The sequence below is a fragment of the Branchiostoma lanceolatum genome, chromosome 4, assembly GCF_035083965.1.
Source record: "Branchiostoma lanceolatum isolate klBraLanc5 chromosome 4, klBraLanc5.hap2, whole genome shotgun sequence".
NCBI classification, from domain to species: domain Eukaryota; kingdom Metazoa; phylum Chordata; class Leptocardii; order Amphioxiformes; family Branchiostomatidae; genus Branchiostoma; species Branchiostoma lanceolatum.
Genome location: NC_089725.1, coordinates 25,668,662 through 25,684,354, shown reverse-complemented (window position 1 = coordinate 25,684,354; position 15,693 = coordinate 25,668,662). Strand labels below are relative to the sequence as shown.

General features: G+C 42.7%; 1 protein-coding gene across 3 annotated transcripts in view; it reads right to left on the bottom strand.

Moving 5' to 3' along the window:
- Positions 1-15,693, bottom strand: part of LOC136433661 (ral GTPase-activating protein subunit beta-like) — a 29,275-nt gene that overhangs the window by 1,391 nt on the left and 12,191 nt on the right. For all 3 annotated transcript variants that reach the window (XM_066426083.1, XM_066426082.1, XM_066426084.1), the window contains 14 exons: positions 14,986-15,126; positions 14,403-14,569; positions 13,443-13,502; positions 13,077-13,187; positions 12,477-12,651; positions 11,898-11,989; positions 11,487-11,611; positions 10,936-11,115; positions 6,601-6,673; positions 5,915-6,085; positions 5,329-5,470; positions 4,762-4,905; positions 4,070-4,324; positions 134-284 (listed from right to left, as the gene is read on the bottom strand). In XM_066426083.1, coding sequence (XP_066282180.1) covers positions 134-284; positions 4,070-4,324; positions 4,762-4,905; positions 5,329-5,470; positions 5,915-6,085; positions 6,601-6,673; positions 10,936-11,115; positions 11,487-11,611; positions 11,898-11,989; positions 12,477-12,651; positions 13,077-13,187; positions 13,443-13,502; positions 14,403-14,569; positions 14,986-15,126 — 1,987 coding nt within the window. The remainder of the gene's footprint in view (positions 1-133; positions 285-4,069; positions 4,325-4,761; positions 4,906-5,328; positions 5,471-5,914; positions 6,086-6,600; positions 6,674-10,935; positions 11,116-11,486; positions 11,612-11,897; positions 11,990-12,476; positions 12,652-13,076; positions 13,188-13,442; positions 13,503-14,402; positions 14,570-14,985; positions 15,127-15,693) is intronic.

The window sequence follows — 15,693 nt, the reverse complement described above, 5'->3', positions numbered from 1 at the left end:
GGAATAGCATGCATACTGGACTTAATAACTCTAATGACTGGACCAGTATGACTATTAGGCATTGTCTAGATAGCTAAGATCTGTATTCCATTAACCCTTCAAAATAATACACTGAGGGCTTAATTTAGCATACCTGCCAGCAGGGCCATGCATGTTGACCCTGAACAGTCCAGTCTTCAGGGGGTGGATGAAGATCACGAAAGCCTCCATCCCCGGCCGGCTGCCCAGGGAACTGGTGCTGCTGGCATAGTCCATCCCTGTTGTACACTCTGACAACAAGTCCTCTGAAAAAACCCAGACAGGTAATATTTATCATCAAACAGTCACTTATGGAAAAATAGCGAAAATTGGCTTAACCTTCAGCCTGCTAAGGTAGACGTTTGACAACAATTTTTTTGTATTGATTTCGGGGTTAGACAGCAGGGAGAAGGTTAATTGCTGACCACATGAAAACATGAATAGCATACATTTGTATATAACTACTTTCACGTGATGTAAAGGTGTGAAGCAAGGCTCAGGCCGTTGCATGTTTTCAATAAGATGTTTTACCAACATGTATATGTTAAACCATGATATTCTATCGAACATGTATTCAAATTTCTTTTCATGTCCAGTGCTGACTAACAAGACAGTCCACCAGGCCAGACTGTTCAAATCTGGAACACCAGCCACCTTTAATTTGGTCAAAAAGCCATGTTGATATCCAAATCTCCACATCACTAGATTGGATGAAAATGTCCCGTTGACACCCAGATGCCACAAATCCTATGTTGATATGTGGTTACAGTGTCAGATGTCTGTCGGACACTTCTGCATCCTTGGTGCAGATAGAAGCATGAGGGGACAGAAATATCCCAAGGTTGTGTGCTTGCCCTAGTATGTGGGCAATGTGGCAGAGATCAGAATTACCCACAAAAGATCTGTAGTAAAAGTCAGCAATCAGACACTGACTGAAATAGGAAAGTTTTACATTACAACAGCATAACTTCTGTTCATACGGGTTATTGGAAGTTCTTTTTTTCTATTTTCACAAATCACGAAATGTCTTGAAGGTAACCGTACAGTCGTGGCACTTAACAACATACAATACATAAACAGGTCACAACTGCGATTGAGGTTGTAACTGAGTGAACTGTGACATACATTTATCATCTGTTGTCATATTTTCTTGCCACAAATAGCTTAGCAGAAAAATGCTGAAAAACTTGCTATAACTACCCCCCCCCCTTCAGTGTACCTTGCAAATAGGGACAAGCTAGCCTGGTGATATATTAATTGTATATTCATCTTCCACAGCCTGCAGAACGTGCTCAAACCCTACAATAGCTTAAGTAGTTTCGGAAATATATCTAGAATACATTGTTGTAATAGGCCACTTTTGCTGACATCAATTTCATTTCTTCTCTCTGTATAACATTGAAATTAGCCCGGGCATGGGTTTGCATTTAAGTTATAAATAAACATATTAGTCTTAGTGGCCCTTTAACTGACCGGTCCCCTTAAGATGGAGTCATCTGACAGCGAAAGTGCCTGGGGAGGAGGCATCACAACATCACATACTCTCCGCAGCAAACAGGGACACTCTTATGTTTACATTCCTAAAATAATCATCCTTTCAACAAACATGGATAGCTTGCCAACACTTCAAATAAAAACCTCTATAAATGTAAACATTTATCTGGCAATATAGTAGCCCCACCCTATGTCCAAAACAACTTTCCGCAGAGAATTCCTTGGCACACATCTATTTATTTGGCAAATAATTGGGCCAACCATTCTTTTCATGTTTGGACTAATAACAATTGAGTTTAGCATAATGGTGTTTGCTATTAAGCAGTGTGTATTGTTCAACAACCAAACATATTAACAGTAACACGTCTAGTAAAGGTCAATTACCGGCCTGTTTGGTCAGTCCTACATGTATATTCACGCTGTGTCCTTAAAATAGTGCTCAGAAGCAGCATAGCCATAACATCAATTCAAAGTTAATGCATAGCAGTCACAGCTGCCAGTAGGGCACAGTAATCATAATAAGCCATAAGCAGCTGCTGTTTTATGACTTCTAACACTTGCCACTTTTCATAGTTCAAAACATAAAATGGGGAAATTGGACACCAGGGTTACATAGAAAACATTTGCACGGTTCATATTCTTTCTCTTAAGTTAACCTTTAGCACACTGAAGGAGCCGTTTGACACCCAATTCTCTATTGGTTACAGAGTTAGGCAGCAGGGAGAAGGTTAAAAATGATAAAGTCGTGGTTACTGCTACAACAGATTTACGAGGGACGGTCTGTGAACGCCTGAAAGGTCAGCTGTACGTGGCTCATAGTCACTGGTCATGTGACAACAGGAATGCACGACAACACAAAAATGAATGGTACAACAATTGCACTTGGGTCCTTCACCTTCTGCCAACAGTACTAGTGGGCTCATCCAAATAGCAAAATCGGATTGGATATACCATATCTAATACTGCAAATGCAGAAATGTTCGTGGTAGTTTTATGTTCGCGGTTTTCGCGGCAACATTTCATCACGAACTTAAAACCACCGCGGACATTTTTGTCCAATACTGCAGCAATATGTGACTATAGCGCTGCTGCAAACTTAAAACCACCGCAAACACTCCATTTTTGCCTTAGCGCGAAATAAAAACCACACGAACTTAAATGCATTTACAGTAGCAGGGACAGGGTTAAAGACTGTCCTATCCCTAAAAGCTTCTGTTTGTGCTATGAATTCAGTAATCCTTATTTTATTTTAACATATAGTTTTCACTCTATAATTTATATACAGCAAAGAGGGTCGGTTGAATTCTGCTACTATATAATCTTGTATTTCGCCCTATCAATTTAGGCAAATCTTAGCCTGGATCGCAGACCCCCGATCTCTATCAATAATACCTATCCACTCAGGGGGCCAGTTGTAAAATTTCTTTTGGGGAATGTTGGTCCTAGAGCCAAGGAGCTGGCCTCTGTAGGCCCTGGAAACAGTCTGGCATCCAGGCTAGGCATCTTTAGGCCTGGTGACCTTGGTCATTCCCCCATATTGACCATGTGAAACCCGAGCCCCATTGTGGCAGTGCTGATGTGGTAAGGATGTGGCAAAAACATGATGGGCTTGTAGATATGGGGCAATGACTAATTAACCCATTTTCCTTCTCTATCAAGCCTTGCTGGAAGTGTATGCCCAACTTTTGCTGTCATTAACAGATGTTTTCATGTCGTTATCCCTGTTTCTTCATGACCATTGTGTAAAGCTTTACTTTCCACAGTAATAAACTTGACATTCTAATTGGAAGTACATGTACATGCATATTTGTGGGTCTCTCACCACCTTGCAACATTCTGGCAGAGCAAACAACAAGTAGAAAATTTGTCCTTGAAATGAGCTGTCCTGTGATGTGCTGATCACCATCATCAAATCATCTTCTTGTCCTGCCCTTTCACTTACCCAATTACCACTCCTTCAGAAATTGTATAATTTCATCACGAATCACAGTTAAAACAATTACACTGAACTAGTAGTCAATATTTTGAACACCTTACATACTTACCCAGACACACTGGAGGAAAAGGAAGGCCCAACGTGCCACAGAAGGAGGCATGGGATGAACTAAAGTCTAAGTAAGATGACTCACTTCTAGACCAACTTGCCCTGGGATGTCAGGGTAAAGATCCAGGACTTACAGAACATCATGAAAGACAGATGAGATTCTTGGAGAAGCAGAATAGGCTTAGTCCGGAGCAACCAGCCCAACATGATGATGATGATGATGATGATAATGATGATGATGACTTGCTAAGGGAAAAGTCCTCGATGTCTTCATAGCGCTCGACCCAGATGCCTATTCACTTACCAAATTACACCTCCTTCAGAAGATATATACTTTCATCACAAGCGACAGTTACTAACACTACACTAAACTAGTAATCCAATATCTGGAACAACCAAGTTGCCCCAGGATGTTGGGGTACAGGCCTAGGACTTAGAGAACAGAAAGACTGAGATTCTTGGAGAAGCAGAGTGGACAAGCAGCCCGACATGATGATGATGATGAGGACTTACCGAGGGGAAAGTCCTCAATGTCGTCGTAGCTCTCGACCCAGATGACGAGGACCTTGGTGTCTGGTCCCACGTGCATGTTGGCGCGGGAGGGCAGCTGTCGCCTCCTGCCGTGACAGGTGGGCGTGTCCGGGCTGGGTCCGACCGCCCCCGGGGACGGGTCCACCCCGGCCACCTCCAGGGTCAGGTTACGGGAGGGGCCGGCGCCCGTTGCCATGGCATCGCCCTGTGTGCTGGTCCTATCAACAGCCTGCTTGTCTGCAATTGAATCAGTTCGTTAGCAATTAGACGAGATCTGCATCCATGTAGCAGGTATAGCTGCCCTTTAGGCGTAACAAACCTGCTTTTCACAGCATAACACAGATAAGTAAAACCAAACACCCTGATCCACAAATACACAAATGTTCCTCATTGTCTACATCTATTGTAGATCAAGTATTTGTCTAAAAATTCAATCTAATCCAAAGGCTCATCCATGGCTCAAAACATACTTGTAGCAAGTAACACAAAAACCAAAGGCAGGCATGATGCAGCTGCCAGGCTATTTTAGCTGAAAATAGAGTACAAGTGAGCAGGTCAAAAAAGGAATACAAACCTTGCCAATCCACATCTGGAAACAGTCCACCCTAAGTAACAGGATTTTCAGAGATTTGGAGGACTGATTGGTTCTGAACGAGCCTGTAAATCATTCTCACCTGGCAGCTGGTCCCTGCAGTTCCCTTGCCTGCTGCCAGAGGGCACCACAAAGGCCACCTCTGAGCTGATGTCCCCATAATACAGCACTTGCTTGTCACCATTGAAAAGGCTACCTCCTGTCCCATCAGCCACTGGGGTTGAGTCTACGAAAATGGATGGGATAAGAATGGATCAAGACATTATGCTAGATTACTGTGGTGTATACATCATGTAGATACACCAACACAGTGCAATCTTCACTTATGCAGCAATATCTAGGAACATGCTTGCTGCTTGTAAACAAAGATGACAACAACTTAATCTATTTTCTTGGTTCAAAGTCCCATCAATAATTCTTCACGGAAAAAACAACTGGAAGATACGAACACTTAGTACAACTCTGACAGATAAGAAATGATAAGAAAATCTATGTGGACATGTGGTCACTATAAGTAGGCTTACACTAGTGTTGGGAAAAATTATCGAAGGGACTATCAAAACGTGGTCACATTTGCCAGGTGTTCCTTATGTGGAGGTGGTCCCTTGAACAGGTTTGGCTGTATCTAATGAGAACGCCCACTGCCTACCATCGAAGACGTCATCATCAGCGGCCAGTTTCCAGCTGGTGCTGACGTGTCCAGTCCACCCGGGGTGTCGCCCCACCTCCACCGGCCAGCCCAGAGAACGCAGGAACTCCAGGAACTGGGGCTGCACATTCTCCGCTGCCTCCTGGAGGGGTTGGAATTGGTAAAAAATTACATGATCTATTGTAAATTTTCCAATGGTGTGTGCATCCCAATAACGTAAACTATGCACCCCTGAATTGGAAACGTTCAAGGGAAAAAATCCGATTAATGTACATACATATGCCCCCTGTCCTGCCTTTGGGTGGCTTACCAGGTACATATAGTTGACATGAGCAGTTGTACAATTTCTTCCCAGATAGATGCTTGTTAAAAAATAAGTATTTTTATTTCTATAACATACACAACTCGACTTTGGCGTCTGTCTGGGACACCTGCTTGCAACCTGAAAAGTTTTAAAAGTGCCTCCCCTTTAGAGACTTAACAGTACTGAATTTTGTTTTCATTCTCTTATGTCCTTCAGTGCAGAAAATACTGTAACTACAGGGTCCAAGGAGTTGAGGTTTTTTTTATTGTGTAATACAACTACCACATTGTTGAGGATGTCTGTCGCTGTCTTCTGTCCACACTTGACATAGAACACGAAGACGGTGTCGAAGTTGCGGACAGGGATGCTGTCCAGCAGCTCCAGGTCCAGGTGAAAGGTTGTGACCTTGGAGTCCAGGGCTATCAGGGCCGGCAGAGGGCTGTTGGGAGCACTCTGTGGGGGTAGGCACAGCCGTTATATCATAGGCATTTATGATTTAGTACAAGCAACTAATGCTACATTATTGGTCAATGTTGCATTAAACCATGTTCACTGCATACAATTTCTTGACAAACTGTAAGTTGCAAATGACATACATGCACATACATAATTATGTTATGAGTACAATCTTATTTATGTTAATTAACTGAAGCATAGATGTTGGGGTTAGGAGGACATTCAGAATCTGTACTTAGCATGGGTATAATTGTTTGATAGCAGTCTGTGTAACCGATTTTTCCTTTTGAATTTTCTGTACAACCGTAATACATCTTAAGAGTTACAATGTACACTAAATCAGAATACCATGCACCATGAATATTTCAATGGAAGAAGGGCAAATCCTTATTTTTGCTCCACATCATTATCATGCAGTTTGCACATACCAGTTTTGATGGTTATTGTCAACCTAATCCATGAATAAAACAGCATGCTATCCTGATTAAACAGGATTTCAGAACTAGTCTAACCTTGAGTCCATCCAGTGACAGGAAGCCCAGCTGGGACAGGAACAGTCGGGATGGGTGGAACTCTTGCACAATCCTGGGGACAAAAACACAGGATAGCTCTAAATCATTGGTAAAATTCAACAATATCAACAGCTCAGGGTGTTGTGTACAGAGGAAAAGTAAAATTTTGATACCAATGATGAAGAACGTTTCATTAAAAGAGTTGGGGCTAGGTTAGGTTAGGGACATCCTCCTGGATGGGATGCAACGTTAAAGGCAGATGTCCTGCACATTACAGCATACCACCATACTTGTTGATAAGAGTAGGGGTCTATGTCAATGCGAGTGGATCAAACCTTACAATCTGATCTTGTGCAGCTTGAACTTAGGCAACAGCAAGTTAATTTCATGAATGACATCACTGCACACATCAATTCTTGACTGGTTTGGAAAAAAAATAAAAATTTGTTGCCTTGAAGTTGAAGTTTACTTGCTGTTATGTAATCTGACATGTAGTGCAATCAGAGAACCAATCTGATTTTCTTACACTTCAAATTAGATTGGGCACTTTTTCTGAGAAGAGAAATGAAATGTGTCTGCTTCATGTCTGCTTTACCTCCCACATATATTTTGTCTGGTATACATGTTTATCTGGTGCAAAACATATACATGTATAAACGAAAAAGTACTCGAAGTACATAGCTGCATGAATGAATTAAGACCTTTATTGTAACTTTATGCCCGATTGGGGCTCGTTGAAAACTAGAAACAATTCATGAATTATGCGTCAATGAAGGTTAGACATCCAGGTAATAAGATACGCAAGGTAACTATTACTCAAGCAACTGGATAAAACTTGGAAACGTTCAGACAGGATCCACTGTCTTTTGTCAGTGCCTAAAGTAACCTTTGTACAAAGTTGCAAAATAGATACTAGTTAAGTCCATCTTTCATGTGCTGGTAGGACGACTTACTATGGATCACCAAGGATGGTTTCTTGAGTATCACATTTCCTGTACATTCTAGATTACGGCAAGTTCATGTGATGGTATTTGATCTTCTCGCCACTGACATACATGTATGTGAAACCAGTACAAAATTGGTGCATGCAATCATGTAGATGCACACAAAAAGTGCACTCTTCCTTAAGCAACATGCTTACTGCTTGTACACAAAGATTACAAGAAATACAGTTTGCAATCTATTTTGTTTGTGAAAAAAGGAAAATGAATTATGAATATACATAGAGTGGCTAATGCACAAAGTTGCAATGCAGACAGTCCCTCTTTTATGTAATGGTAGAATGACGATTAACAAGGATGGCTTCTCGACTATCATCTTTGTCGTACATTCTAGAAACAGAGCCTTCGTACGGTGTGATCTCATCATCTTCAATATCTTCGACATCGTCAGATGCAGAGTTTACTATTGGTGGTGTAGTCTGGTTAACAGCTTGATGATCATAATTGACACTTCCTGAAGAGATACTGTTGTATGTAGGATTTACTGTTGTTGGTCTGACTTGATTGACAAGGTCTACTGTTGTTGGTACATTTATGATTGGATTGACAGGTGGACCAACATGATTGACAGCTCCAACTGAGTTGCTATGGGAGACGGATTTTACAGCTGGGGGAGTGACGTGATGTAAGTCGACTGAGTGATGATTGACATCTTTACGATGTTCGCAGCACAACTTGTGTTTCGCCACAAGACGAAGAAAGCTGACGATGAACATCAAGATTAGCAAAATTGTAACTACGAAGGCGACGATGTAAAAAATTCCTTGCTCCTTCCCGACCTTTGCCTTTGAGTCAGGATGGAAAGTACTTGTTTTCACCATTGTCGAGTTGTCGTCCTTGTTTGAATTGTCTGTGCTTACCCCTCTCCATGGCAGGGCTTGTGTGATGTTATTTTCCACACTACTGCTGAAAACAGTGTTGCGTGACTCGCTCATAGCTCCCTCTGTTGCCTTTGTTGCTGAGGCAGCTGCATTAGTGATGGTACTTGCAGTAGGCTGGTGTGATCCACAGTTCATCAACGTCAGAGTCGACTTGTTTAACAAAGACCGCAGATGCAGTCGACTGGGACTGTGGCAGAGAGAATCAGGTTTCTGGTTTTTAGTTAAGAAGCAGGCATCACATGACAAGCAACAGGCCTCACCACTCCCCCTGCAAGCCTGTAAACAGTTCATCTTGAGAACGAGCCAGTACAGGTCGCAATCGCAGCGTAGCGGGTTCCCGTGGATGACTGTCGTGTCCATTTGTGGCCATCCCAACTGGTATTGAGAGAAGAATGCAAGTTTGTTGTAACCTAGATTTACAAACTTCAGCTTCGGAAGATACTCAATGACGGTATCCAGTTCCACGGTCCGCAGTTTGTTACTTTGCAGTTCGAGAGTTCTCAGTTCTGGCAAGTTACGAAGTGACATCCAGGACAAAGTCTTGATGCAGTTCCAGCTCAGTTCTAGGCTGTACAGTAGCGGAAGCGACGGGAGGTAAGTGATGTTTCCAATGTCGTTGTAAGCAACACTGAGCTTCTCAACATCCTCCGGTATGTCGTTGGGAAACATGATGAGATTCAGAAGCTTACATTCAACCGACGTCCCTACAGAAGCCCAGTTCGCCCACCTCTTGATTGTACATTCCGTTGGCAGACAAATACATGTTGCCCAGAAAGATCCGATAGCAAGAAGCAAAAGCAATCGAGGCGATGCCATGTTGAAGCAAAAAAGCGATAAAGAGTAGTGATCTCCAACCGGTTTAGCTTAAATGAACTTCAGTGTCTGCTAGTGATCAATACTGATCACTGTTCTGACTTAAATACAGGGAGATCTTGAGAAACACTGCAACATTGAATGTTATAGGAGTGCCTAAAGTGCCAGCTATAAGATAAGACCGAGCATTTAGAGATCACCTTCCCTCCTTCTGCAAACGGCAAACTGTCATGTGCTAAAACAAGCCAACGCATTCTGTCTGAAGAAAAATTGTCTGGAATCTGGCTGTAGACAATCAACTGTCATGTTATACATGTTGATGAAGCTCACCTACACACTTGGCCGGTACCTAGCAACGGTGTGCTGGCAGCAGTGACAAAGATCATATGTTCACGTAGACATATCGGTATCTTTTTAATCAAACTACAGTGTATTTATGACTTAGACGAAAGATGTAGTTGAAAAAATGGCATGAAAAGTAAGTCTATAATCTTATCTTTGTTAATTGGAGAATATCTTGTGTTAGTCACATGTACAGTGTCTTGTTGTTATCGTCATATCTCAAGAATAGTTGCATCAGTACAGGTAGGGATATGAGGTCCAAGAGGAAGCCAGGGATCTCTAAACCATATACAATGCAATCGGCCTTTAGGCTAGTAATATGTGACAGACATATCTAGTATTTATTTGAGAAACAGAGTAAATCCTAACAAGGAAAGGAAAGGAAAATGATCTCGAATCAGTTTAGCCCAAATGAACTCATTGAACAGATGAGCTAATCTTCTACTGGTCGTGACAGAGAAGACAGACGCTATGTACAGTATTTACAGGTTCATTGTACCGGGGAAATTCCCCTAGCTCTTTTCGATAAGAACAATGAACAGTGGACCACGGCTTAACGTCCCGTCCTAAGGACTGCGACCCTTTCCGGTAGCGTGCATGTCGAGTGAGCAACACAGCCGGAATCGAACCCGGGGCTTCTAGTGCCAGAGGCAAGATCGCTAACCACTGGACTACGCACGCTACTAAACAGCTAAAAAAATCAGGTATTGAATATGTAAGCATCTTAGCATGAAAGCTCATCAGTGTTGGTATCTTGTTTTTTTCCCCACCTTGTTTTCTTTTCCCCCTCTTGCATTAGATTTGGAGTCTACAGATGATGTCATCCATGAGATTTACTTGCTATGGCCTTACTGTACAAAACTGGTGTGTTACACCTTGAGGTGGTTTACAGGTTGTTTGTTTATATTGTATACCAGGGAAAATACATGTACCTCATGGTGCTATGCACAAGTTTTGTACTGAAGAGTACAAGCTCTATATCCGGACAAATTTACTTGATCCACTCACACCGGGATGGACCCCTACTCTTTTCGATAAGTGGTGAGATCTTAAACGTGCTCGAGGTGTGGCTCTCCTCCAACACGGTACCACCATTTGACGTCCTAACCGAGGGATATCCCTAGCCGAAGCTAGGTACTCATTTCCACTTGAGTGAAGTTAGGAAATTGGTGTAAAGGGCACAACAGCCGGATCGGCCAGGGATTAGAACCCAGTACCTCCTGGTTCTGAGTCATCAACCCTAGCTACAAGACCACCATGGTTATACCAAACGAACAGAAACAAACAGGCAGTCTCACCTTGGTGGCTTGCACTCAGTGTCCGAGTTGGGGAACGCTGTGGAGGCGATCCTCTTCTCTGTCGTGACGTTGACGGCCGTCTCGTACTTGACCTGCACGTCCATGAGTGCCCTGAGCTTGTCCAGCTCCTGCTGCAGCTTCTCTCCTGTGATCTGCTGCAGGGTGGGGATACTCAGGTCCCTGGGGAGGGCAGCGGAGGGGGGGTTGTCATCTTTTTAAGTTAAGTTAAGTTAAAAATACGTAATAATCAGCTTTAATTTTCTTTCTGTCCCACTCATTCTTTCGCACCCCATGTTGTTAATTTTCGTTGTTAAATCTGTCATTTTAAGCTTACGAAAACACATTTTCATTCAATTTCATGTCTGTTTTGACAAGATTCAGACTTTTTTCACAGATAGGGTGAATTTTTCCATTCCCACAAGCAAAAAGAAACCGTATATACCATACGTAAAGACAATTTTAAAAAAGCAACAATTTCCAACATGTTCGAATTTGTTGTTGGATATAGAGGCTGATACTTTTAGAATCTGGAGTAACCTTGCATTACTTACGCCTTGGTGGGCGGTACTCTGTCCACCTCCTCTGGGAAATTCCTGTGGGTGACATCATGGTGGAGCCCCACGTCTGACATGGGCACGGGGCGGCCTGGGTCGTTCAGGGCTGACCGCGAACCCAGCTGGACAGGACATGGTCAGTGTAAGACATTCATCATCCAAGTGTTTTCACAGATAGAGGGAACCAGTGACATAAGAGGTGCATGTAGCCACTATTGTGACAGACCAGTGAACTTGACATGATAAAACGATTCTGATCATCACTTTTCTGAAGATAGTTAACAGGACTTCCAATAAACAGTTTATGGATAAGAAATTTACAGCATTGTATGGGTTATAAGGCTACTTTCATTCCAATGACTTGCTGCAAGCCTCATACTTTACAAAGAACTGCGCATGCCTCCCTACCCTGTCTTGCCGTGACAGTTGCCTGTGCTGCATGGTCCAAGCATGTCTGCCGTAGGGCGTCCTGATCAACACTGTTACAGTAGGCATGGGGTCTGCAGGGGAAGTGCAGAACTCATGATCACAAACTGTCAGACTATTGTACCTTGTTATCCGCTTTATTCTAGCTCCTCCGATCACTTCACAGTCAGACAGTCTGGCACCTATTCCCATTTAATCTTGAACAACTGATCGTTGATCATTTTGGACATTGAATATTTCTCAGAAGTAGTGTAAAGCACCAAATACCTGTTTGATCACAGTTACCATGCTATTACAGAGGAGTTCATGTGCCAAATGCCAATCAATTCTTTGTCAATGGGTGCTAGGGAGGGGGAAGCAATCAGAGGAGCAAACCCAAGGTAGAACAGGATAGACACTAGGCTAGGACTATTCATCTATTTATGAATCTATTGACTGTTTAGATTTAATGTAATCATCAAGTTTGTTGCACATACAAAAATGTACTAACAAACATCTATAAAGACTGAGGACTAGAACAACATTCCATGCCAGGGGGAGCACATTGTTGATATTTCTGACCTTGCTCATTGCCCAGTGGTTGCTCCAGGACGCCCATGATGATGTTCTTGTCGATGACAAAGTATCTGAAGGGGAGAGACCCCTCGCCGGTGCTGCCGCGGGCGTACTTCATGATGGCCTCCTCGTTCAGCAGGGTGCACAGGGAGGCTGGGCCAGAGGTGGGGGGGAAGGAACCCTACAGAAAAAAATTACCGTCAAAACTGCCCAAGAAGACCATTCAGGGGACCGATATGGACAGGTGATCACTGTAGACAGGATTCTTTACTTGTGTCAATGGGAAAAAGTATCCAAGAGACCATCAAAAAGTGGTCACATTGGCCAAGACTTTGTAGCTGTGAACCGTTGATTAGCTACTGATCTGGAGTAAAGAGCTTTGTAGCATATTTTAGTCACTGACTCTGAGGCTATTTTTCACCATAGCACAATAATTTCAACAAATGTATGCTGGGAAAATAGAAAAGTCTCAAGCTCTACACCAGATAAAAAATGTCTTCCCCCAAATCAACACATTGCTGTATCTTCTAACTACACATTGCAGTAATAGCTTTACTGATAATGATTTTGATGTTAAAGTTAAAGACATCAGCACTCTCTCCTCACCACTTGGCTCATGACCACATACAAGGTGGCCTCAGCTGTGTCCTTCACCCTCATGGAGGCTGGCTTCAGCTCTTTGTCTCCCTTGTACTTGGGCTGGTCACTGGCTTTTACCTGGGTAGAGACATACAATTAGCAAAAGTACAAAACTCTCTGCCCCTGAGGTGTTGAAAAAAAGAAAAGGGACACTCATATGGTTGGGATGATGTAACAGAGCTTCAGGCGCCATTAGCTTCATGAGTCAAACCTCTGCACATAAAAGAACCCAACACACTTTTCCAGTGTGTTTGGCTAAATACTTGCTAACATCAAAGCATCATGTTTGGTCCTCATTCAACTGAAAAGAAGATAAATGTCAGCATCACTGACCTTTGACTTGCTGCCTGATATACCCAGTTCAACAGTCTCTAGGACATGCTGAAGACATTCCTGGTGGACGGAGACAACAATGTCAGTGTCAAACATGTACATATAAAGCTAACTACCTAGCCAAACACTTGTTGAGAACTCTAAAAGGGGTCAAAATGCTTGATTTCTGGATACAAGTGATAAGCAATGCAAGCAAACAGGTTACAGCTTGAAAACACACTACTCTTATTCTAAAGAACTCTAGAATATCGCCAACAATGCTACATCCAGACTAACAGTTTAAGGACACACTTCAAGGCCCAATTTACACTTGTTCAATAAAACTGTAGTACTACACATGGTAGTCTACTACTGTAGTAGACTTCAAATTCGCGTCCACTTTACACTCAACACAGGAAGCCTAGCAGGACACCCCACTGTTCCTGATAGTCACGAAACTGTAGTGACCTATTGTGACCTTTGAAAAATCGCGGGAGGGAATTTCAGCATGTTTCTTATTTGTGAAAAGGTAGGGGTTTTATCTGATGCAAAATACTAAGGAAAAGGGCATGACTGCTCGGTTTTACTGAGAAAACTAGAGAATGACCGTAAATGACCCGAAATGGAACACGCGATCAGTTCGAATCACGTCAGATCGAACATGGTTGTTGGCTTCGAAGTGAAGTCTACTACCACTGTACTACAGTTTCGCTTTACACCTAGTTCGAAGTCTCGCAGAACCTCCGGCGAAGTGTAGTACTACTACCCCCGAGGTTGTAGTAGACTTCTGCAGTAGTTTTCTTTTTACACCCAGATAAAAGCTGTAATCTACTACAGTAGTAGACTACCATGTGTAGTACTACAGTTAAAAGGACAAGTGTAAATTGGGCCCAATTCTAGGATGAACATCACAGACAATTCTTCTTCATTGAACAGTATCAAGGACAGACCAAGTGAAAGTTTGAGTGACCGTCAGCCTACCTTGTCGTTCATGAGGTCAGCATGCTCCACCAGCCAGACCGTCAGACAGTGGAAGGCGGCCACGATCATGGAGTGAAGGTCGCGGGAGTGGTTGGGGGGCGGCCGGCTGCACTGGTACCCGATGTAGTCACAGATCCACTTCACTGCACGCTTACACTCCAGGACATCTGTACAATGCATGGTGTTATTTTATCCAGTTGCTTGAGTAACTGTCTTTATGCATGGTGTTATGGTTTAAAAGATGAAACTTATGTCTCCACAAATCAAATATCATATATCATACTCAACATTTTTACTATTCAAAGAGGCTTTTTCCACAAGTGGTGATTGAACATAATTTTCTACAAAGTGATACATGTCCTTCTGGGTCGTTGCTCTCCTATTATCACTGAAGGTGAGTCCATAACATAGCTGCACGTGTTGAAAGTATATGACTAAGAGAGCCAAAAATAAAAGCCAAAATGCAGACTCGTCTTGTAGACAGTACATTGTTTAGTGTGTATAAGAATATCATGGCAAATAGCATGCACCCTTTCTTCTCTTACAGCATGTTAAGGAAAAGTTTCATATGAAGTTCTCTGACCTTGAATGATGATTTTGACCTTGGCGAGTCCCGACAGCAGCTCCAGGGCAGCCAGGCTGACATTCAGGTCTGTCTTCCATGCGGACATCAGGCGCTGACACACCAGGTGGATACAGCGCACAAACAGGCCGTAGGCGGAATCTGCAGGTGTGAAGCAGGGATTGGAGCAAATTATACATGTAGCAATATGCCCGTAGACAAATGAGATGTCAAAACTGGAAGTCCTGCTGCAGTACCAAGGAAAGACACTAGGGGGCCCAATATCGAACTTGTCCTTAGTTTAGTAACAGACCCAGATACCAGTATGATATAATGCATACTCATTTGTGAGCATTTGTATGCACCTATTTGTTTGTATGCATGTATGTTATGCTGCCCCTACGGCTGACTAAGCTATGGGAGAGACTCCAAGAGAGTGAGTGAGTGAGTAAGTGTATGTATGTATGTATAGATGAAGTAGACCTTACGAACGTCGCTGTACTTTTGTTGTGTCAATAAAGATTGTATAATATGGAGCAACTTATGACAACAATATTGATAATTCCAAAGGGTACTTTAAGACTGCCACACTTTTAAAAAATGGTGAGTTAAAAGGGATCTACTGAATGCAGTACCAGCAATCCCAAAGGTATGCACACTTCAGATATCTAGGTGTTCAAGACATTCTTGAGAAGGCCTTGATAACACCACTTTTTACTGTGGTAGTAT